The sequence below is a fragment of the Azolla caroliniana genome, unplaced genomic scaffold, assembly GCF_043228905.1.
Source record: "Azolla caroliniana isolate FFs.n. ecotype wild unplaced genomic scaffold, voAzoCaro1.0.p SCAF_9, whole genome shotgun sequence".
In the NCBI taxonomy this organism is placed as follows: domain Eukaryota; kingdom Viridiplantae; phylum Streptophyta; class Polypodiopsida; order Salviniales; family Salviniaceae; genus Azolla; species Azolla caroliniana.
The window spans coordinates 11,176,676-11,200,248 of NW_028230444.1; the positions used below are offsets into that span (position 1 = coordinate 11,176,676).

A 23,573-nucleotide genomic window follows, 5' to 3' on the forward strand; every position below is an offset into this window, starting at 1 on the left:
CAGATCATTCACCTAGATCGGTCTACAACAAGTATGAAATGAAGAAGGCCCCAGAGGGGACCAAAGGAAAACTCTGTCAATCGAACCGACAAAAGAACCTGATAGTTAGGTTCGGGTGCAATGAGTACATGGCGCACCACTATGCATTCATGATGAAGGTCGCAGCAAGCCAAGAACCCGAGACTTACAAAGAAACTGCCTAGGATCCCTGTTGGATCGAGACAATGAGGGAGAAGATGTGCGATTTGTTTGACAACGATACTTGGGATTTAGTCCCATCCTGTGGAATGAAGAAAAAGCCAATTGGTTGCAGTTGGGTGTTCAAAGTAAAGCATAATACGGATGGCACGGTCAATCGGTTCAAGGCTCCGCTAGTTGCCAAAGGGTATGCTCAAACCCATGACATAGACTATGAGGAAACATTTGCCCTGGTGGCAAAAATGACCACTGTGAGGATGGTAATTGCACTCGCAACAACGAAAGAATGGCACTTGCATCAAATGGATATGAGGAACACATTCATCCAAGGTGAGCTCGAGGAGGAAGTTTACATGATGCAACCACTTGGCTTCGAATCGAGCAAACATCCACATGTAGTTTGCCGATTGAAGAAGCCGCTCTATGGACTGAAGCAAACCTCAAGAGCATGGCATTCAAAGATCACATCATATCTTCACGACATTGTCTTTCGGACGTCAAAATCTGATAACTCGTCGTATATCTGGAACAATCCCAAAAGCCCCGTCTTCTTAATCTTGTATGTCGATAACCTTGTCATCGGTGGAGAAAGCCTCACTAAGACATAAAAGATTAAAAAGCTGCTTTTAGAGAAGTTTGAGATGAAGGATCTGAATGACTTACATTATTTTCTTGGCATCGAGGTCATTCAAACTCTAGAAGGGTTTCTACTCTCATAACGACACTATGTGTTGAACTTGCTCTACAAGTTCGGAATTACCGAGTATAAGTCCATCTCCACAGCCTTTGATCGAAATATGAAGCTAACTGCAGATTTTGGCAAATTCTGCGAGCCGACACAATATTGCCAAATAATCGGGCGTCTTATCTAGTTAACTATCACCCGACCAGACCTCAGCTATCCGGTTGGGCGTCTTAGCCAGTTCATGCAAACCCCCCGCGACACTCCCATGGATTGTGCTAAGCGAGTGTTACATTATAGTAATGGAACGCTTGATTATAGTATCTTCTATAAGCGTGGAGTACCACTTCGACAACACACTTTATTGTAATATGTGTAGTTGTCAAGTGTTAATGTGGTCAAAGAATATTAGATATTCTTATGACAAAATCGTACCCAAGTGGATATCTTGGTTAGATTCCACCAACACATTTGATATGGCAATCCCTTGACGACTTGTATATAAAACTCCTTTGCCCATTCTGTTTTGCTGATGATCTTTAGTTAATTAATATAGCTCTCTTCGGTGCATAAGCTATCATTCCCCTGCTGTGTATTTTCTTATTCTTTTCTTGTTATTCTCTCTGATTTCTTCTCTTTCTTATACTCCCACTCTCTCTCTCTGGATCGACCTATGCTAGAGATCTTTCGAAGAAAAAAGCTACAATATACCTAACTTGAGGATCTCACATGTGCCAAAAACCAGATTCCCTCATTTCTTTTCTTTTCATGTTATTTACTTTTATATTTACTGTGTAATATTTATTTTATTTTGATTTGTTCTCAAAGACGAGACAACACTTAAGATGTAATCTCTTATTTGGTCTTATAGGCCATTTTGGCCTCTTAAAAGACGTTAATATATCTTTCTTTCTTTCTCTCTCTCTCTCTCACACACACACAACGCTTCTGAATACTCAACTCTACTAGAGTTAGATTCATTACAACTTCCAAAACGGAGCTATCAAAGTAGACTCGATAACCTTGCTTAGTGATTCAGTAGGCTGGCAGAGATGCGAGGCACATGTAGCACATCTTGAAAAACGGCATGTTTGTCATTTGAAGAAGTGTTAAGAAACACATTACCCACACATGAAGCATCAATGCTTGAGGCATCTCCTATGGAGATTTGGGAGGAGCTAGGCTTCACATCATGCAAAATGGATTTTTCATAAGTCATGTGTGCAGTGGCACCACTGTCTACTAACCACTCATCAATGGTTAAGGTAGTTGTTCTAGCCAAATGTGAAGAATGCTCCTCAATGCCCGGGAAAACTGTTTCTTTGGCTGAGTGGACTGAGTTTGATTGTGGTGTAGGTTGACTTTCGGTAGAAGAAGATTTCTTGGCATTGTCCCTTTTCTTTTTCCGACAGTCGGGCTGAATGTGACCTTTGTAGCCACAATAATGACAGGTGAGCTCCTTGTAGGCTGGGTTGTTTGGTGGTCTTGGATTGGGTTTGTTGTAGGAGTTGCCATTTTGCTTCCAGTTGCCTTTACTTTTTGCATGTAGAAATGTCTCATTGGAAGTTTGAGCACTTTTCTTCCTTGTTTCCCTGTCTTGTAGCATGCCAAGAAATGTATTCATGTCAGGTGTGTTGGGAAGAAGAGAAATTGTGTCACAAAAGGCTGAGAATGACTCAGGCAACTTTATCATTAGACGATGCACAAACTCAGCTTCAGTTGACTTGTTTCCCAAAGAAACTAGTTCCTTTTGGAGAGTAACAATTTGCGTTATTTCATCCATGATGTTGGGAGTGTCATGAATCTTGAGATTTGCTAGTTGGGTCTCAATAGCTATCATTTGGGCATGATTAGCTCGATGATACCGCTTTTTGATGGCTGCCCATAGTTCATGGGCTGTCTCTTCATTTGTATCTTGAAATTGACGAGTGATGCTCGATTTAATATTAAACATGATGAAAGCATGATCACGAGAATCCTTATCACGTGAAGGACAAGAATCCTTTTGAAAAAAGTATCTTTTCTTGACCTTTTATCATAATACTTCTTCCTCCTCCAAGCCTGTTGTATATAATGTTCTACTGCTTCCTCCCTTGAATATTGTAGAATATGGTTTTGTGACAACCTATCCATCACGAAGCATTCTTCATCACGTAGAGATGCTACTAAGAGTTGATTGCTTCTAACTTGAAGTTCAATCGGAAATAAAGCTTCTTGTCCATACACTAAGAAGAAAGGTGTAAAACTTGTAGATGACTTATATGATATACGATATGCCCATAGAGCATCATCAAGGAACTTATTCCATGTTCTTATTCTATTTGTTACAAGTTTTTGAAGATTTTTAACCAAAATACCATTTACCTTCTCGACTGCACCATTAGCTTGAGGATAATTGGGAGTAGAATACCTATGTTTGATCTTTAACCTTTCTAATAAGCAAGCCAACACTTCACCACGAAAACTTGGACCGTGAACAGATACAATCTCTAGCGGTACACCAAATCTTGTACAAATATTATAGTAGATGAATTGAGCCACATCCCTTGCTTTAATCGAGGATGTTGCCGTTGCTTCTACCCACTTAGTCATGTAATCAGTAGCTACCAATATGAACTCTTTACCACTTTGGGTTCTTGGAAGGGGACCCACCGCATCAATTCCCCATTTTTCAAAGGGAGCAAAAACCACGATTGGATGCCAAGGGCCCGCTTGAAGATGTCTCCTTCCTGCCTTGTGACAAGCATCACACGACTTGCACCATTCATGAATATCTTTATGGATAAAAGGCCATGTAAAACCTGTAAATAAATTTTTTCTCAACATGATATCATGAGAAAAATGCCCTCCACGAGCCTCCTGATGCATCTTTTGTAGGATCTCCACAATTTCCTCCTTAATAGGCACTCGTCGAAAAACACCATCTTTGCCTTTATGATATAAGTCCTTATCCACCATCATATATTAGATGCTCTCACTACCAATCATTTTCTTTGTGTAGGATTTAACCCTTTCGGAAAATCACCACTGTTAAGAAACTCATATACCTCCATAAGAGATGTTGCATCTTTACACTCTTCCAAAACGCATATTGTCTCAAGTTGCAATTTCTTTAATTGATCTTGAGCAAGTGCATCAACCTCTTTATTGTTCTAACGACTTACATGTTTTAGTTGAACTTTATGGAAACACTTAATTAAAGTCAGTGCCTCCTTAAAAAACGTACATAAGCCATCACTTTGACATTTCCACACTCCTTGAATTTGTTTGATAACCAAAAGAGAATCACCTTTTATGATCAATCTTTTAATATCTTGTACCTTACAAATTCAAAGGCTATAGCACAAAATGGCATACTCTGCTTCATTGTTGGGATTGGCGATGGATAAAACAATACCTTCCATGTGCACGATCTCTCCATTAGGGTCTTTAATAACGAAGCCTCCAACCGCCGAATGTGTCGCTTTACGAAAAGCTCCATCAAAGAATAATGTGAAAGCATCCTCCATATTTGGTTAAGGAAGAGCTTCTCTTATCTTTGCCAATTCCTCCTCACGAAGGTTTAGGGTTTAGGGTTTAGGTACCAATCGGAGCCAAGAAAGCCCTCATCTTTGCAAATGAAAAGCTCCGCCGATCCACTCGTGAAAAGAACCCCGTAAGCCGATTCGGCTACAACGATTACATGGCGTACCATTATGCCTTTATGATGAAGGTAGCGACAGTACGGGAGCCGGAAACCTTTTCGGAAGTTGCGAAGGACCCGCGATGGATCGAAGCAATGAACGAGGAGATGCAGGCACTACGGAAGAACGAGACGTGGGATCTCGTTCCCAACTCACCACACAAAAAGGCGATCGGATGCAGATGGATCTACAAGGTGAAGTATAACGCCGATGGCTCTGTAAACTGCTACAAAGCTCGACTCAAAGCGAAAGGATACGCTTAGACGCAAGGCGTCGACTACGAAGAGATCTTTGCCCCGGTGGCAAAGATGACGATGGTACGGACCGTAATTGCGATTGCCGCGACGAAAGGGTGGCACCTCCATCAAATGGACGTCAAGAACGCCTTTCTACAAGGAGAATTAGAAGAGGTGTACATGATCCAACCACCCGACTTTAACTCGAGCACTCATCCAAAAGCCGTATGCCGACTCAAGAAGCCACTCTACAGCCTCAAGCAAGCACCGCGTGCTTGGCATTCGAAGATAACGCAATATCTTTATCAAATCGGCTTCTGTATGTCAAAATCGGACAACTCCCTCTACATACGAAGCGATTCCGCAAGTCCGATCGTTATCATTTTATATGTGGATGACCTAGTCATTGGAGGTGGGCATCTCGTCGAAATCAATAAAGTCAAATCTCTCCTTTCCGACAAGTTCGAGATGACGGACATGAAGGAGCTCCACTACTTCCTTGGCATCGAGGTAATTCGGACTCCGGCCGGAATCATGATCTCTCAACGGCACTACATCCTCAACTTGTTATACAAGTTCGGGATGGCTGAGTGCAAATCCGTGGCAACCCCGCTCGATCGTAATCTCAAACTAGATGCGAACTCCGGCACCAAAGTGTGTGAGCCGACTCAGTATCGGCAACTCATCGGGAGTCTCATCTACCTCACGATCACACGACCCGATCTCAGTTATCCGGTCGGTCTCCTTAGCCAATTCATGCAAACACCGCGTGATACTCACTTGGATTGCGGCATCCTCTACAAGACCGCAATGGCAATACGACTCAAGGGGTACACAGACGCTAATTGGGCCGGCTACAAAGTCGATAGAAGATCAACCTCCGGATTTGTTTTCTCCCTCAGTAGCGGAGCAATATCCTGGAGTAGCAAGAAGGAGCCTACCGTCGCTCTTTCGAGTACGGAGGCGGAATACAAGGGCGCAGCCGTAGCTGCATGTGAAGCCGTATGGCTCAAGAGGATTTTGAAGGATCTGGGCGTACCCATCAAGGATCCGACTTCCCTTTATTGCGACAACATGAGTAGTATCTATTTGGCTCGGAACCCGGTGTTCCACGCGCGGACAAAGCACATCGAAGTGCACTATCACTTCATCCGAGAGCACGTTCTAGCTGGCGATGTCGACCTACAACACATTAGCACCAATCTTCAAACGGCCGACATCTTCACTAAAGCCTTAGGAGCCGACAAGCTATGGCAATTCATGACCGATCTCGGATTGACGATCCCTGACCTGCCAAGCTTGAGGGGGAGTACTGAAGACACTACACAATAACGCGTAGATTCCGCAACCGTGCACTACGCAATAACGTGTGGATTCCGCAACCACGCAACAAAGCCACGAAGAAAGACGCAAGCCGAAGCACAAACTTCGCAACTACGCACGCAAGCCGAAGCATTGACTTCGTAACTACGCACAATGCAAGCTGGAGCACGGATTCCGCAACTCCGCATACATGCGAGTCGACATGAGTCGACGCGGACTCCAGAACGCGAGTTGAAGCGGATTTCGGATACCGTCTGAAACCAACCCGACTTGAGCTTGAGGGGGCGTGTTGAGAATCAAGCTCAACTTGGTCTAGTGTGTGAACTCACCTTGAGAGTGAAGAGACACTCCAACGGTCAAGAGTCACCATTATGTCACCACTTTGTATTCTAGCATTTAGTATGAGTCATAGAATCATATTCTATGACACATAACTTATGAGCTTTCACATTCCCCATGCTCCATGAGGCTTGTAGTTAATGAAGAGAGAGGGTGACTACATAAAGCACCCTCCTCCCACCTTGTAATATGTTGAGTCTTTCTCCTTTGTCAATATACTTTTACATTGCGTATTCCTTGTCTCTCACTCACTCTCTCTCTCTCTCTCTCATACACACACATAACTCATATCTCTTCTGCTTCACAAGAATCCATCTCTTGATTCTTTACAAGGTTTTAATGGTTTTTAAAATTTTAAAAAAAAGTAATTTTTTCATTTTTAAGCGATTCTCACATTTTAGGAAAATCTTTAAAATTTTGAAAAATTAGAATTTAAAATGATGAAAAATTTTAAAATTTGAATTTTGACCTATGTTGAAAACGGAAACTGAACCATGAGACCGCGGTTTTAATGGTTTAACGGTTTGGTTTAAAAGGTTTCTGTTCAAATGGTTTTGTGGTTTGGTTTGGTTCGGTTCAAGTTTCAAAATTTTAAACAGTTCGGTTTCAAACTGGTTTGGTTTTGACACTCTCAAACTGAACGGAACCGTTGCCGATTGTTACTGGACAGGCAGGCTTTCGGAAGGTGTTCACAACTTTGGATCACATATTGACCCTCCGAGCCCTTATCGAGGAGGGTAGAGCCCATAATAAGAGGATTTATTGGTGCTTTGTGGATTTCTGAAAAGCCTTTGACACTATGCCACGTGCTCGGCTTATGGAATGGCTAGAAACCCTTGGTGTTCCTATAGAGATGCTATGGGGAATCTATGCACTCTATTAATCCGTGTCGGGAATAGTGCGGTCTTCCAAGGGTTTGTTAGAGGCGGTGGCTACCACAATCGGACTGAAGCAAGGATGCCCATTGTCACCCACTTTCTTTGGTCTCTATGTAGATCAGGTATAGCTATACAAATATTACTATATGCTGATGATATTATGCTGATTTCTGACTCTCCGGAGGGACTACGAAGGCCTCTAAATTCCTTGAAGCTATTTTGTGTGAACAAAGGTTTGTCAATAAACACAGATAAAATTAAAATGATGGGTTTTAACACCACTCAAGCATGGGTAACAGGATCAGAACCGGAATTCTTCTTGGGAGAGGAAAAGGTGGAATACACATACTCATACACATACGTGGGAATAAAATTTACAAGGCCTAGGTTCTCCTTACGGGAGGCTGCTTGTGCCCGACTTTCTCGTGGATATACAGCCCTTGGTGCTCTCAAAAAGACAATGTGCACATTTGCAGCTCCAAAAGCCACGAACTAAGCTGTATTTATTTTATACACTTTTCACACCAACTCTTCTCTATGGAGTGGAAATGTGGGGACCGATTCTTAACAAGGCAAATCATTTGAAAGATTTAGAGAGACCTTTAGAGAGACCTTTGGAGTAGAGCATCAGTGCCCCACGATATAATCTGGGCAGAGATGGGAGCAGCACCTATAATCACCGAGGCATTGTTCCGATTAGTGACATGTATCCAACGTCTTTGGAAGCTCCCTGAACAAAGGTACCCAAGGTTGGCACTTATGTCATCTAAACAACTGACTGAAAATGGAGACATTCATTGTTGTGCTAAAATGCAGCAATGGTTCGAGTCACATGGCATGGGTATAAATGCACAACCCCCGTTCCAATATAGCTTGCACTCCCCCATCTAAATATGAACAAAGTGGAAAAGAATAGAGTGATCCAGACTGATATTACTAACTTGGAAAACAAGATTACATGGATCAGCCCTAAAATATCACTTGGTATAAAGATGGCCCAGTACAAGACACTTTTTACACACATTGGAGGATGGTTTCATCATCAGGCCACCTTATATGGACATACATCTATCCTATGCGTTGCTATTTAATAGGGCAGCTGTGAACTTTATCATATCAATTTGAGATCGAGGTAGGCAGATATACACGAATACCTGTAGAAGAAAGGATTTGTAAATTGTTTCATCAAGGAGTGGATTCCGAAGAACACTATGTTTTTCACTGTAGTGTCTTTTATGAAATCAGAGGGAGATACCATTGCCTCTTTAAATAAGGCTCTGGCCCGCTACACAAGGTAATGGAATATGAGGACCAACGATGCCTTCTGCTAGAACTCAAGAGACATAGGGAAAAGTTGTTGAAGGAGAATAATACAACCACACAAGCTCATCCACAAGGAACAATCACGTGTGCGGAAATATATCTAACTCGAGAATTTGACATATGCCGAAAACGAGATTTCTTCCTTCGTTTGATCTTATTTACTGAGTAATATTTATTTAATTTTGATTTGTTGTTCTCGAAATCTCTTGTTTGGTCTCATAAAACATACAAGACAAGATGTAATCTCTTGTTTGGTCTTGTAGGCCATTTTGGCCTCTTAAAAGACATTAATATATCTTTCTTCCTTTCTTTCTCCCTCACTTTTGACTGCCCTTTTGAAATGTGTAATGATTGTGATGGCCTTAAATTACTTTTCAGTCATCTTACACTTGACTTTGTTTGCTGAAGCATACATTGCACTTGATTTCATTTTGCTACAATTTTTTCATTAGATTTTAAGAAGTCTTCTTTTCCAGGGTGGTGTTGATGATGCTGGTGCAGCGACAGTAAGAGCAATAATGCATTGGCAATACCGTGCGATTTCTAGAGGTAAATATTCTTTGCTACAGCGCCTGAACGATGCTATTGGTTCAGAAGCAGAGAATTATGTATCATTTTATGGACTTAGAAACTATGGTAAACTGTCAGATGGTCGTCCGCTGGTTACAAGTCAGGTATTTCATCATTCTAGATTTAACTTGACTTTGAGAACAGTTTGAGAGTGCGATAAAACTTGTATTCCTTGCCTTTTCAGGTTTATGTCCACAGCAAAATCATGATTATCGATGATAGGGTAGTTCTCTTGGGATCCGCAAATGTGAATGATAGAAGCTTGTTGGGATCACGAGATTCTGAGGTTAGATTGTCATGTCAGTATGGATTAATGGTGACTTGTTTTAACATCTTTATATGGCCTCACATTTAGTTCCACTATAGAAGACATTTATGTGTCTGAGTGAACATTTTGGTATTACTTAATATGATACCAGGAAAGGGACTTTATATATCACATGTATAAAGATGACAGTCTGATATGTATATACCGACCAAATGTTAAGCAACAGGTTTTGAAATCCAAGTACAACAAATTTAGCACGATGGCACCTTTTTTGATCCAGCATGTTATAGCGATATGGTTCACGATTTTCCCGGGTTTACCAACAGTGGGAGAGTCATATAGATGACTAGGTATCTCACTATACATTGGCTGATGGGGTGAAACGGAGTCCACCCTTTGAGATGAAAGAAAGAAAGAAATATTAATGTCTTTTAAGAGGGCAAAATGACCTATAAGACCAAACAAGTGATTACATCTTAAGTGTTGTCTGGTCTTTGAGAACAACAAATCAAATCAAAATAAAATAAATATTACTCAATAAATAAGATAAAAACAGAGGAGACAATCTGGTTTTTGGCACATGTGTTTCTCAAGGTAGATATATTATAACTTTTGTGATCCAAAGAACTCTAGCATAGGTCAATCTAGAATGGAGAGGTCGCCAAAGCGAGGGAAGCACCTGTGATGGGGTGGGAGATAATTGCCTTTATCTATTGATGACAAGGGTGCTGAGGTTGTGATCCATGGGGCCGGGCCCTACATGCACGACAAATTGCTTTTGCCCGATCTATTGTAACCCCTTTCTTATGTTCTGGTTGGGAACCCATTTGTGTATCCCTTGATCGACTTGTAGCATTAATAGGAGTGATGGGGCTCAAGAAAGTTGTGATTGTTCTTGTGGATGAGTGTGTGGCTATATTATTGTCCTTCAACAACTTTTCCCTATGTCTCTTGAGTTCTAGCAAGAAGGCATCGTTGGTCCTCATATTCCATTATCTTGCGTAGTGGGCAAAAGCCTTGTTTAAAGAGGCAATGGTATCTCTCTCTGATTTCATAAAAGACACAATAGTGACATAGTGTTTTTCGGATTCCACTCCTTGATGACACAATTGGCAAATTCTTTCTTCTACAGGTATTCATGTATATCTGCCTACCCCAATCTCTAACTGATGTGATGAAGTTCACAGCTGCCCTATCACATTGCGCAACACATAGGATAGATGTATGTCCATATAAGGTGGCTTGATGATGAATCAATCCTCCGATGTGTGTAAAAATTGTTTTGTAGTGGGCCTTCTTCGTACCAAGTGAAATTTTGGGGCTGATCCATGTTATCTTGGTCATATTTAGATGGGAAGAGTCCAAGCTATAATGTAATGGGGGTGGTGCATTTATACTTTTGCCATCGAACCATTGCTGCATTTCAGCATACCAACAATGGATGTCTCTATTTCAGCCAGTTGTCTTGATGTCATAAGTGCCAACCTTGGGTACCTTCGTTTAGGGAGCTCCCAAAGACGTTGGATACATGTCACTGATCAGTTTTGTGTAACATCTGTCTGGAGAATCTTCCTCACATCACTGATACTTTTTATGCCACTTCTAATGGCTGGATATGGGTCAAATAACAAATATTCTGACCCAGTTAAGGTGTGATATTATTGCATCACGATGCCGAATAACACGATCCAACCGGAGATTCCCGAATGGGTTAACCTTCCGAACTGCCTGCTGAATCCATAGGCAGGCACACGGGATTTCGCGTGCCCCATGCTACTCAGGTTGGAGCGTGAGCCAGCCGTACTTCCGGCTACTGGAGTAAAGTATCTATAATTGTAGGTATTGAAAAACCTAAGATTCTCACTACGCAACGATGTAACATCAAGATCTCTAATAGGATTGACTGGGAAGAAGGTTTCGCACGAAGATACGAAAGATCTAATCGTAGATCCGTATGTTCGGAAAGAACTCCGCTGCATCGCGCCTAGGGAGTTGAAGAGAGATAGGTCCAATATGATATAAAAAAACTTTGAGGGATTACCTATGGCTTAACTCCTCGCAACTAATGTTCCACCGCCCAGTCGTTGTCTAGCTTTTCTAATAAGTTGCTGATTTGTTGGCACGTTCAAAGAAGCAGATAATCCCTAAATCTCTAGAATGTGTCATAGTATCTGAAAAATCAAACCTAAAGGAAGGGTGACGTCGCAGTCACGTAAAAAAAGCCTACTTGACTCAGCAGGGATTTGTTGCCTATGATGCGTCGAAAAACCAATCCAAGTACAAATAAATCGGGTTGACGCTAGTCTCCCGCTTTGACGGAAATTTCGATTTGGATTTGGAATCTACATGCTGATGCTCAGGTTAGTCGGAGACCTCCCTCCGAACTGCACGGTGGAAACTTCCTCACAAGTTCCCTCCTCCTTTCCTCCTTGGGGACCCACTTTGTGATTTCCTGAAGTCCACTCTCTCCTGGAGTTTGCAGAGAGGAAAATGGCTTCTAGTAGGAGCTATTACCATGGCTCGTAATGATGGGTTAGCCATAAAAAAAAAGGTTCCACCGTCATCCCAGGATAATTCTTCATCTTGAAAGCGTTATCCGGAATGATTGGGCGTAAAGCGTCTGTAGGTGGCTCCTTAGGAACAAGCACACTTGGAGAGCGCAGTACGGTGTGGGTAGTCCGCATCTTCACAGACATGTCTATTTCACCGAGTCCGAGACAGTGCCCAGATCGTTACGCCTCTACGGCAAGCAGTGCGTGGTGTAACCCCCGATGTAGTAACGAAATCCAAGCGTGTAGGTGGATCGACTGCTCCCGTTGGATAGTGGATGGAGCTCCCGAATCGTGGGGGGGCTTGCGTCGCGCGATCGACTCCAGCCATGGCCGATCGTGGTTGGTTGTCCCCCTCCCCATGATTCGTTGAAATATTGCATAATCCCATTAGAGGAACAATTTCTAAGCTATTTGGAAATCGATCCTTTTGATGGAATTGATGAATTTCGTGGAATTGGTCGAATTCAAATAATTCCAGAAATTTGAAAAGCTGCCTCCTGAACAAGTCACCGCCAGTCTTTCACTACTTTGCTGCGCCCAGCAAGCAAATTCCGTTCACTTTTCTGCTTCCCTCGGGGGTCCATCGGAGCAGCAATTGATGAAAGTTATACAAGTGGGGTCGTGGTTATCCTATAAGGAAACCCACGTGTCGAATAACTATTAAGTGTGAAAAACCCCTTTCTTGGATATTGGAAATAAGTAAACGGAATATAGAGAATCAGTAAAAAAGCTGTTGGGATTGAGTAGTTCACTTCGACACATCCGAGCAGGATGCCCATGTCGCGTACGCGTGGGATACACCAACTTCTCATCGAACATTTCTGCTAGGACATAGAAGTATGGCCCGAAGCCCCAACTACATTTCTTGCCCCTACATGCGAGGGACCAGAAAAATTTTCAATTTATGAGTAGCTGCGCAAGAAGAGCTCGAAGCCAATCCCAGGGAACAGTGAAGCTTCATATCCTCGTCTACTTTTCACCCCTAACCCAAGGAATTTTTTGTGGTGTTTAGACAATGCCTCGGTGATTATAGGTGCTGCCCCCATTAAAGTGTGGAACAAAGATTTGAACTCTACACCTTTGAACCCAAGGAATGGCTCTAATCACTAGGGTATTCTCTTTTAATCTTAAAGTGTGAAATAGAGATTTGAAGTCTACACCTTTTGAACCCAAGGAATGGCTCTAATCACTAGGGTATTCTCTTTTAATCAAGAGATTACATCATAAGTGTTGTCTTGTCTTTGTGAACAACAAATCAAAACAAAATACATATTTCTAAGTAAATATAAAAGTAAATAAGATAAAAAGAGACTAAAGAATCTGGTTTTCAGCACATGTAAGATTGTCAAGCTAGATATATTATAACTTTTGTCTACGAAAGATCTCTAGCATAGGTCAATCCAGAATGGAGAGGACTCCGAAGCGAGGGAAATGATGTACTTTGAAGAGTACACGGAGATATCCAGGCTGGGATCAGGGAACCTACCCTGAAGCTCCCTTATATAGTGGTTCCAGAACCACAATGGGTAGATTTATGGGGCACGACACCCTTCAAAGCCAGCGATATTAAAGTAGAATTTTGGGGCACTAGGACATGGAATGAGACTTTGGACTGTATGTCTTTAAAACCTTTCTGAAACTTTGATTACGGGACTCCTAAGTAGCGCATGAAAGAAAACGAAACGCCTGGAAACACGATTTGAGAACCCTAATGAAATTAAGCCTTGTTTCAGTTTAAATATTTAGCTAAACATCATGAACAGATGTGTAAGTATAACAGTCAGTTATCAATCCCAAAAGTAGGCCAGTATCATTGCTGGAAGGCGAAGAGAACGGTCTTTTGTAGGTAATAAATTACAACACATCTAGTCTGGAAGCATGATGGTTTTTATGGACATTTTCTGTGACTCAAAACCAGCTCCATGAGATGTAGCAGTAGTAGGCCGTTGATGCTCCATACATTTATGGAGTGTAATTTCAACATAGCTTTATATTGTTTTTGAAATCTTTGAAAATGTCAATCTAATACTCAGGCATACTGACTAGGTTTCTGCTGTCATCGAGGATAATGAGTTTGTTGACTCCTATATGGATTCAAAGCCATGGCAAGCTGGAAAATTTGCCCATTCATTGCGGATGTCATTATGGAGGGAACACTTGGGCCTACAGCAGTCAGAGGTCTCATTCTGTTTCTTTCTCTCCTCTGCATATGATCTCTTTGTCTCTTTTGTATGCCCACCTGAATTTTTTTATTGTTCTTTTTTTGCTGCATTATCTGCAGATGAATTTGTTAATTGATCCTGTTTGCGAAACAGTATATAAACACACATGGAGGGCTACTGCACAGGTTTCTCTTTCTTTCACTCTTTCTCTGGTTTATTAGTGCCCTACATTTAGCTATATTTGTTTTGTTTTGATGTTTTCAAGATGAAAAACAATTTTAAGATGTACTCTCTTATTCAGTATTATAGGGCATTTTGGACTCTTCATGCTTTCTTGTTTGGACTTGAGGGCATTTTTGTTATTTTAAAAGACATCAAAATATCTTTGTTTCTTGCTTTCTATCTCTCCCTTTTTTCACAACAGGGTTCCTGAAAGAATGTTAATATCATTGTCATTAATCTTAGCAAATTAGGAGTGTTTTCTTTTGTTTCAATATGGATAACCGGAAGTTACCCATATTTGTAATCACGATTTGTCACAAAGGCTGATTCTGGTCTTTATTAGGCATTTATGTATGAATCGGTGCAAGGAAAAGTGCATGCACTGTTTGTCTTTGTATTTCATTATCTTTCTCAGTGGGCCAAAGCCTTGCTTATAAAAGCAGTAGTATCTCCCTTTTATGTCAGTGGCAAACATATTGTTCTTCCGATAGATATGTTTTGTCTGCGAGGATCTTGTATACAAAAGAGGAAGAAGAATGAAGAACGCACACAGGAAAGGCGAAGGAAGAAAAAACACAGAAATTTTTTCCATTTTCTCTTACAATATACTTCTTTATATCCACTACTCATTCTTTTTCACACCATATGTGACAATCTCCCACTAAACGCCAAAATGACGAATATGACAGGAAGATTGTAGAAGACCTATACGTTCCACCTCATGGATGTGTTACCCATTGTACATGAAAGATTGTGGAACCGAAAAGGACTAAGTAATCCCCCTGAAGTGACATCAATGCACATACAGATCATGTGGAAAGGTATTGGTCAATGCACCTCAGCATTTTCTCGAGAAACAAACTTCTTGAGCAACCAATAGCTACACATTCCCAGATGAAACGATATCACACTCCAATGTGCTTGGTTGTCTCATGATAGACTGGATTCTTAGCCAAGGCAATACCACTCTGACTATCACAAAGCAATCAAGGTACAAGCTTCAAGATAGTCGAGAGAGCCATACAGCTTCATTACATGCCTCACTGGAAGCAACATACTCTGCATCTGTAGTCGACAAAGTAGTACATTCTTGAAGATGTGATATCCAAGAGGTGGCACTCCCATATTTATTTTGGTTTCTTTTTCTCAATGTATTGTGCATGTAGGCCATGACCATCTGGATCACAGCCTTGTCACCCTTGTCATGGACAAATAAAGGACATTATCACCTGGCAGTCAATATTGGAAATTTTTCTAAGACACGTTTTAGTCTAATTTTAGCTTCATAAGGTTGAGAATACCTATACACAAAATTGTTTAGGTAAAGTTTCGTGAATCATTGAGGTAACGTTCTGTGAATCATCGCAGGCCTAAGGTGGAGTGCATGGAGGTCGAGCAATAGAGTAACATCCCGCTTTCAAGATCAATAATATAAATTAGCCTGCTTTAAACCAAAATGGCCTATAAGACTGAAGGAAAGATTATGTCTTTAAATTTTTTGTACTTGGAAAGGAAAAACCAAAAAATAAATATAAGGTAGCAAAGAGTATACTTAGCTAAGCATTTAGGAATTTGAACTTAGATACACTGAAACTTTTTCCTTTGAAAGATCACCTACATGGACTCATTGAAGATGAAGGGGTAAGCATCGTAGAGAGGCAGTATAGGGAACTCCATATTTACCTATCTTCTCTGGTCAGCTTTCTACAGTGCTCAAGATTGCTGAATTAAAGCATCTACCTTTGGATTTGATCAATGAATTTTGAAATGTGTTCGATATCTTAGGGAAGTTGGTGCATAGTCGTCAACATGATGTTGAGTTACAATTTGCTCTGTTAAGCATATAAATATGATGCGTTCATGTGTGTGTGCTGTGTGCGTATGTAAGCTTTATGACATTTACCTTCTGTCTGGGTTTATAATATATTGTGGTTTATATATTAAACAGAATAACACAATGATCTATGACAAGATTTTCGGATGTATACCAAATGAAACCATTCGCACAAGGTAAAAGTAAATAAATTATGTTCCCGTCTGCATTCTGAGAAGTAATTAAAACCTCTTCGCTAAATGACGATGGCTTTGGATTTGCAGGGCAGCCTTGAGACATGCTTTCTTCAAGGAGAAAGAAAAGCTTGGACACACTACAATCGATCTGGGTATGGCTATTGAAGAGTCTCCAGTTAAATGCAATGGATCATCTACAATATCTGTGGATGACATTAAAGGACATCTTGTACTCTTCCCCCTGAGATTTCTAGAAGAAGAAGATCTAAGGCCAGTCTTTAAGGAGAGCGAATATTATGCCTCGGCTCAAGTTTTTCATTAGCACAACGAGATATCTGTATTTACCAATCATTTTTTCTTTGTATTTTTTCAAGGCAGTGTTTACTCCTGTTCAATTAAAATGGTTGACAACACCCTCAGAAGCTGCATATCAATAAGTATTTTATGACAAGGACGCTCAGAGCTGATGTAATTTGTAGCCATTCTATATATAATGCTACTTTTGTAACATAATTGTGTGGTCATTACCTGCTTGATTGACAAACCGAAGTGCCTCCCCAGCCTAATATTCCAAGAGAAGGAATGTCTGAAAAACTGAATCATTTTCAAGCTGTACAGAGTAAAAGCATTGGTTCTCAAAGTAAATATTATATTTAGAGATAAAATGCTCAAGGCAAATTTTCAGAGATTTAAATTTAGTTTAACAGAAAGAATGATAAATCTGTGCTTGATTATTCAATTAATTCATTTCCTTTTTTAAAGCGCTAATAAAGTAATGAGGTGGATGGTCATCTTGTAATAATTTCTAAAGCATATTTTGCTTAATAAATCAGCTGATGCATTGAGATTTGAGATGCCAAGTTCATTTTGGGACGTTAGGACAAAGGGGCATTTCATTTTTATCCGCTCATTAAAAGTTCACCAAGACCCTCTGAAAAATAGCAACTACGAGTGTGCAATGAAAACTGGATACATTTGTGGTAAACATTTGCTGAGAGTCGGATTGAACCCTCTAAAAGTAAACTAGGCAAACTGGATACATTTCTGTGAACATTTATTCAGAGTGGGATTGTAAAAGTGAACAGCACACATCTGCACATAATTGGCTTGTGGAAATACAGGAAACTTTGAATTTAGAGAGAAAATGCTGGGGCAAGCAATGTTTCTAGTGAGATGATGGAAAGAGATCGCCATGGAGGCCAAAGATTACATGTATGGCAGGGTTGGCAATGTTTTATCATTGCAAGTTTAGAGGGATTATTTGATTGACAATAGAGGTAGAGATTGAACATTTGCCAAATTCCTTACCAAAATAGGTATAGATGTCACTTTCGAGAACTGATGACATTTGTAGGAGGGTTGTGAGACTAAAAGTTAGGGGCATTAGCTAGTCTGCTTAGTCACCACCATAGTATGAACCATACACACCATTTATAGTGGACAAGGTTGTATCATTGCTTTATCGAGGTCAAGTACAATTAGCTTTCATGTTCGGGCCAATATGGCCAACCTACTATAATTGTTTGACCAAGTGGCCTTGGACCCTCATTATTGTTATACTAGATGGTTGACAAGTATATAGAACACCCGACACCACGACTTTATGAGCATGACTAACATAGGCAAAATATTACTTGAACCAAGTAAACAATATGTCCCCAGGAACGGAACAAGACTAGACTTGAACTAGGTTACAAACATAAACTAGCTAGGTATTTTTAGCCTCTATAATTGAGGGTCTAGACTCAACCAATGAAGGCTAGAACATGTGAAAGAAGCATCATAGAATGGGAAATGGAATGTGGGTATGATTAATCGCTCAAAAGAATGTAACCAATATTAGTATAATACGAAAATCTAGTTATCTTTCAAAGTGTAGGCTCATGGATAGAATATGACGTTACAAACAATTAAATAAGGCTAATAACCTCTAACAAAGGCTCCCACATGGAAGTAAATATGTCAAGCAAAATACATACACCACTATTGTGAGAAGGCCAAAACGTATGATAAGGGATCTTCTGACAAACATCTATCATTGAGGGTGGAAACGTCCAAGCTTTAAACAAAAATCCACATGTCTCATATGGAGCTACAATCCAAAGGGCTAGCTCTACGGGTAAAAGCATGGGAATGGAAACACTATTATAGCTAATTAGTTGCTAAAATGCCCGTAGCTATTCAACAATTTGTTTAGCTAATTTTTCGTGGGGAAATCATACTTGGATCATTTATGAATTTTTTTTGCTTTATTACTCAAAATTTTGCTTCATTGCATGTCATTTATTATAGTGAATAGGTAATTTACAAGAATACTCAAAAATTTGAACTTTGGTTTCTAACGTAGTGGAACCTGGGGAACAGTGCCCTAATCTAAACTCGACTTGAATGTCAGCAAAGTCCTACTAATCCTGAGTTTGAGTTCGAAATCGAAACAAATGGAGTACTCTGAGCACGAACGCAAACGAAGCTCACACAATAGCACAAAAACTCTGATATCGACATTGCACCTTCAGAGCACCAACACATTACCATTTCGATCCTCGTCTAGGTATGTATCAGTTACACATTACATGCATTAATTTTTTTTTTCCCCTTTTTGATAACTGTAACTATCTTGCCTGTTCATCTTTTATAAAAAACAATTAGGGCGAAGTCGTTGGAGTCCCAAACAAGGATGTCTCGAAGATCGTGATGTAGCAGCAGATGTGTTTTTGATTGACAAAAATTCTGATTAGGGTTGATTTCATACATATTTCAGATTAGGGCTTCTGATTTATTTAAGTAGTTGATTTCTAATTAGGGTTTTTTATTAAGGTTTTTGATTAGGATTTCTGACTACGTTTGAAAATTTCAAATTTAGGGTTGAAATTTTACACCAATTCACATTTCTGATTTCAATGGTTGTGTGTCTGCAAACTTCCCCGAAACTTGATTTAGGATTTTGATGCATGTACCTAATTTTTTATTTTTTATTTTTCCCAACCAATTATGATTCTAAATACACATGTCCTAGTAGAGCAGAGGTAACATGTATTGATTTTTTATTTCAGGTGGCTCATTCCTCCATATCCTAGAGTGCTAAACTTTGCAAAGTTTTGTAAGACAAATGAGGACTTTAACAACATATATGGTCTGTCACTAGAGGGTATTGACCTTGCTGTTCTAACAGATAAATTGATTAGTGATGTAAACTGGTTGTCAGTTTAAAAATTGCACAGAGTGAAGTGCAAGGTGAAGTTGAAGCATGTGCGACCGGAGCTGTATGATGACTACATGACGCTCCACTAGAAAGTACGTCAAGAGATCTAGGTCGACAACGAGTTGTCCGTTGCATTCGTTAGAGCTTTTGCATACGAGTATTGCAATGTAGGTGGGACGTCAGTAGAACGATGCCGGAAGATAGGGAGCTTGCAACAAAAGATGGCAAGATTCTGGAGCATGGCAATTGATGATGCAATTGCCGACTCACCACACCGAAAAACAATGAAAGCCAATGCCGACGATACAGGTGAGACATTGATTAGCCATATGTTGAAAACTGTCCATGAAGCCTGTGAGACATTGGAGGCAACGAAGACTGATTTAGAGAAAGCAACATTGGCTACTGTGATGGAAAGCAAAATCACTTTGGCAGTCACAACAATCAGAAATAAGATTCAGGTAGCTACTATTTTGCTAGTATGTAACATGTTATAAATAAATTGTACATGAAAATCTTCTCAGTGAGGCATTATCTAGAACAAGTTGCTCAACATGAGCTCGAAACTAAGGGGCCGCTGGATTCCAAATGGAAAATACAACTCCAGACGGAGATTTGGGTTCTTTCAATGAACCTGGATCTTCTAGGTGTAAATACTGTCGTTGATAACAATTTGGAGAACCTCCAAGTATGTTAATGATTCTTGTTTCTTGTTGTTCTATCTTCCTCATTAAGGATTGATAAATCGGTAAATTTCTGGGTTGCATTGTAGGAACAATACTCTCGTCAAGAACAGGTAGCTAGCTGCCTTAAGAAGCAACTAACTACATTTTGTGGAGGGGATGGTAAGGAGTGGAAAAGAATTGGACCTCAATATTCTTGCTCCCTTACCAAACGTAGGAGAAACAGGCAACAATATATTGACTATTCAAGCACATTGCATCTCTTGTGGCTTAGACGTAGAGGACAAAACTGCTACTTTTCTTGTACACTTACGACCATGCCACCACACATACCATATCACTTGTTTTGCATATGCCTGTCGCAATAGAGCAGTTTGTTTGGGGAATTGCAATACAACTCTCCCTTATGAGTGGAGAAAACAATCAAGTAAATTTGCTGCTTGTCTCTATTGTGTAGTAGCTAATTAGTTACATCTTAGCTAATTAGCTAAGCCGTATAAAGTGTGGTAGCTAATGAGGAGAGATAGAAAAATGATAAAGAATAGAAGAGGAAGAGAAAATGATACTTCAATATATTATTAGGAAAACAATACAATTTTCTTGGACTCTAAAAAGAACAACCCCACCAATGAACTACGTTAATCTTAATGACCCTAATTGATAATAGTCTTTTCTTCTTCTCTCTTTCTTCCACTAAGACTCCTTTCACTTCTGCTAGCCTTCTTATTCTTCCTCTTCCCTTAATTGCTAAGAATACCTTCCTATTTATAGGTTTTTGGTTGCGTTATTCTTGCTTTTTTCTTTTCTTTTATTTTTTTACATATCCTCAAGTTTATGTGAGTCATTTTTTTATATTACTAGTTTAGCTTTGTCATCCCAAATTTGTCATATTAACTATCTTCATGTTCCCCAAAGGGGTCTCTAATAGTTTGAGAGCTTGGAAATGTTTGTCATTTGATTGCAATATAGAGCTATGACCAAATTCTCAAACAAAGTGGCCTTCCTCCTACCACACTTATTTTGGACTTGAATTGGATTCATAGGGTAGCAACAATGGATGGAATGTGCACCATGGTTCCAAACTTTGTGATTACAATTTGATTCTTTGCACCATGAATATAGCTAGAAAAAAGTGATAGTAAGGGTGGTTGATCCGATGTGCTTGACGAACTATGTGATGCATAAAATAAAATGGGCAAGTCTTACATAACTCTTATGCCAACTTAATGATGTACAAAAAACCACCTTGATCAACATTAGAGCTAGCATGGAGTTGCTCTCTTTTAGGTTGGTTGACCTTGATTTCCCAATTCATTAGTGTTTTCACGTGTTAAACGACATCCATGGGGGCAAAGGCATCCTACCTAGGAACACTTTTTTCTGAGATATAAACCACTTAAGGAAGCCTCAAGGTACATTTAAGGGTTACACTCCTTTTTGTACTTCTAGAAACATGTATTTCGAGAAGCATTTGTACCAAGTGAGAAAATGTACAACCTCCCCAAGATTCAAAACAATTTATTTCAAAACCCAGGGTGGAATCCAACAAGAATCAATGGTAGGAAGTTGTAATATGGAGCCTAATGGAAATATTAGGGTACACCACTTCTCGTTACATTGGAGGATGTAAAGCCAAGGGACAAAAAGGTAAGGGACTTGAGTGGGTACCCAAATTGAAAAATAGAGAAGCCCATGATTACAAACTCCTACAAACTCCCACAAACTATTAGAGAGTCCCAAAACAAAGAAAAGTCACTATGGAAATGTCCATGGATTCATCAGTGAGGGGCTAGGAAAGGACATGGAAGCTACTTGGCATATCAAGAAGGGTGTCACAATAGTCCAAGGATGACAATAGAGAAAATCCTAATTTTTGCAACTCAAATGAGATAGAATATGCCACATACCCAAGTGACAAGAGAAACCTCGATTAGGAATAAATGGAATCCTACTGTTGAGAATCAAGCTGAACATAGTGCAACGTGTGAACACACCTTTTGAGAATCCATGATTACTCAAAGGTCAAGAGTCACACCACTACTCTCTACACATTAATCTCTATATAAAGCACCCTCCTCATACTTCATACTAAGTCGGTTGTGACTCTTTGTTATGCTACATTTTGTAAATCTCATTCTACTTGTGAAATATACACCTTCTTCTTGAGTATTTTATTTTCCTATCATTTATCTATCTTGAGTTCTCTTTTTTCTCCTCTCTTATTCTCTCACACATATACGCACATAACGCACATCTATTCCGCTGCACAAGAATCACCATCGATTCTTTACATGGTATCAGAGCGATTTGGTAGCTCGATCTAGCCCACTCGCCTCATCGTGATCGTCTGTTGTGCTCTACGCTGACGTTCAAGAAGAACCGGCTCATCGCTATCATAGTACCCAAAGAGAGAAGGAAAAGAAGAAAGGAAGCTTAATCGACAATGAATACTCAAATGGGGAGCGCTCTCCCTAGCGAGAAGTTGGATCACAACAACTTTGCATCTTGGGAGTACAAGATGCACCAATACCTTGTCGGCCAAGGCTATTGGAGTTACATCAAGGGAGCACAAGAAAACCGACCCGACCCGAAAGATGCCGACTACGCATCATGGGAGCAAGCGGCGAGTCGAGTAATGTATTGCTTGGCGACATGTGTACACGGCCACATGCTTGGCTACATTTGAGAAGCCGGGATGCCAAAGGAAGCGTGGGAGAATCTACGAAAGATTTTCGCTATCAACACGGCCGTGAGGAAGCTTCAACTCTACCAAGAGTTAAATAATATCCAACAAAGGGATATGTCCGTCACAAGCTACACTTTGAAGATCAAGGAGCTTTGCGACTCGCTCAGCTTGATAAGCGTAAACATGGAGGATGATGAGATGGTGGAAATATGCCTCGGCGGCCTTGCACCACGATTCGGCACGATGAGGATTGCCGTACTAGCACGGGAGAATCCACCCTCCTTCGATCTTCAATCCATGTTATTGGTTGAAGAGAATTATGTTCGAACAAGGAACAACGCCTCGGAAGGCCAAATGCTCTACATACATTCGAACGGAGGAAGAGGACGCGACCGTGCAAGAAGAGGCCGATTCGGCCAAGGATGTGGCGGACGAGGTGGACAAGGCCCGATTTACGAAAACAACTCTCAATTATGCTAACAAGATGGAGGCCATCGAGGAACCTTTGGAAGAAGGGGGAGCCACCATTCCGGTTCGAGTCAACAAAACTCAATCG

At 40.4% G+C, this 23,573-nt stretch overlaps 1 protein-coding gene across 1 annotated transcript in view; it reads left to right on the forward strand.

The window, feature by feature from the left end:
• Nucleotides 1-17,114, forward strand: part of LOC147860167 (phospholipase D zeta 1-like) — a 29,880-nt gene extending 12,766 nt beyond the window's left edge. The window contains exons 15-20 of the mRNA XM_087324214.1: nucleotides 9,139-9,336; nucleotides 9,417-9,518; nucleotides 14,099-14,230; nucleotides 14,334-14,399; nucleotides 16,385-16,446; nucleotides 16,534-17,114. Coding sequence (XP_087180340.1) covers nucleotides 9,139-9,336; nucleotides 9,417-9,518; nucleotides 14,099-14,230; nucleotides 14,334-14,399; nucleotides 16,385-16,446; nucleotides 16,534-16,768 — 795 coding nt within the window. The 3' untranslated portion in view covers nucleotides 16,769-17,114. The remainder of the gene's footprint in view (nucleotides 1-9,138; nucleotides 9,337-9,416; nucleotides 9,519-14,098; nucleotides 14,231-14,333; nucleotides 14,400-16,384; nucleotides 16,447-16,533) is intronic.
• The last annotated feature ends 6,459 nt before the right edge of the window (nucleotides 17,115-23,573 follow it).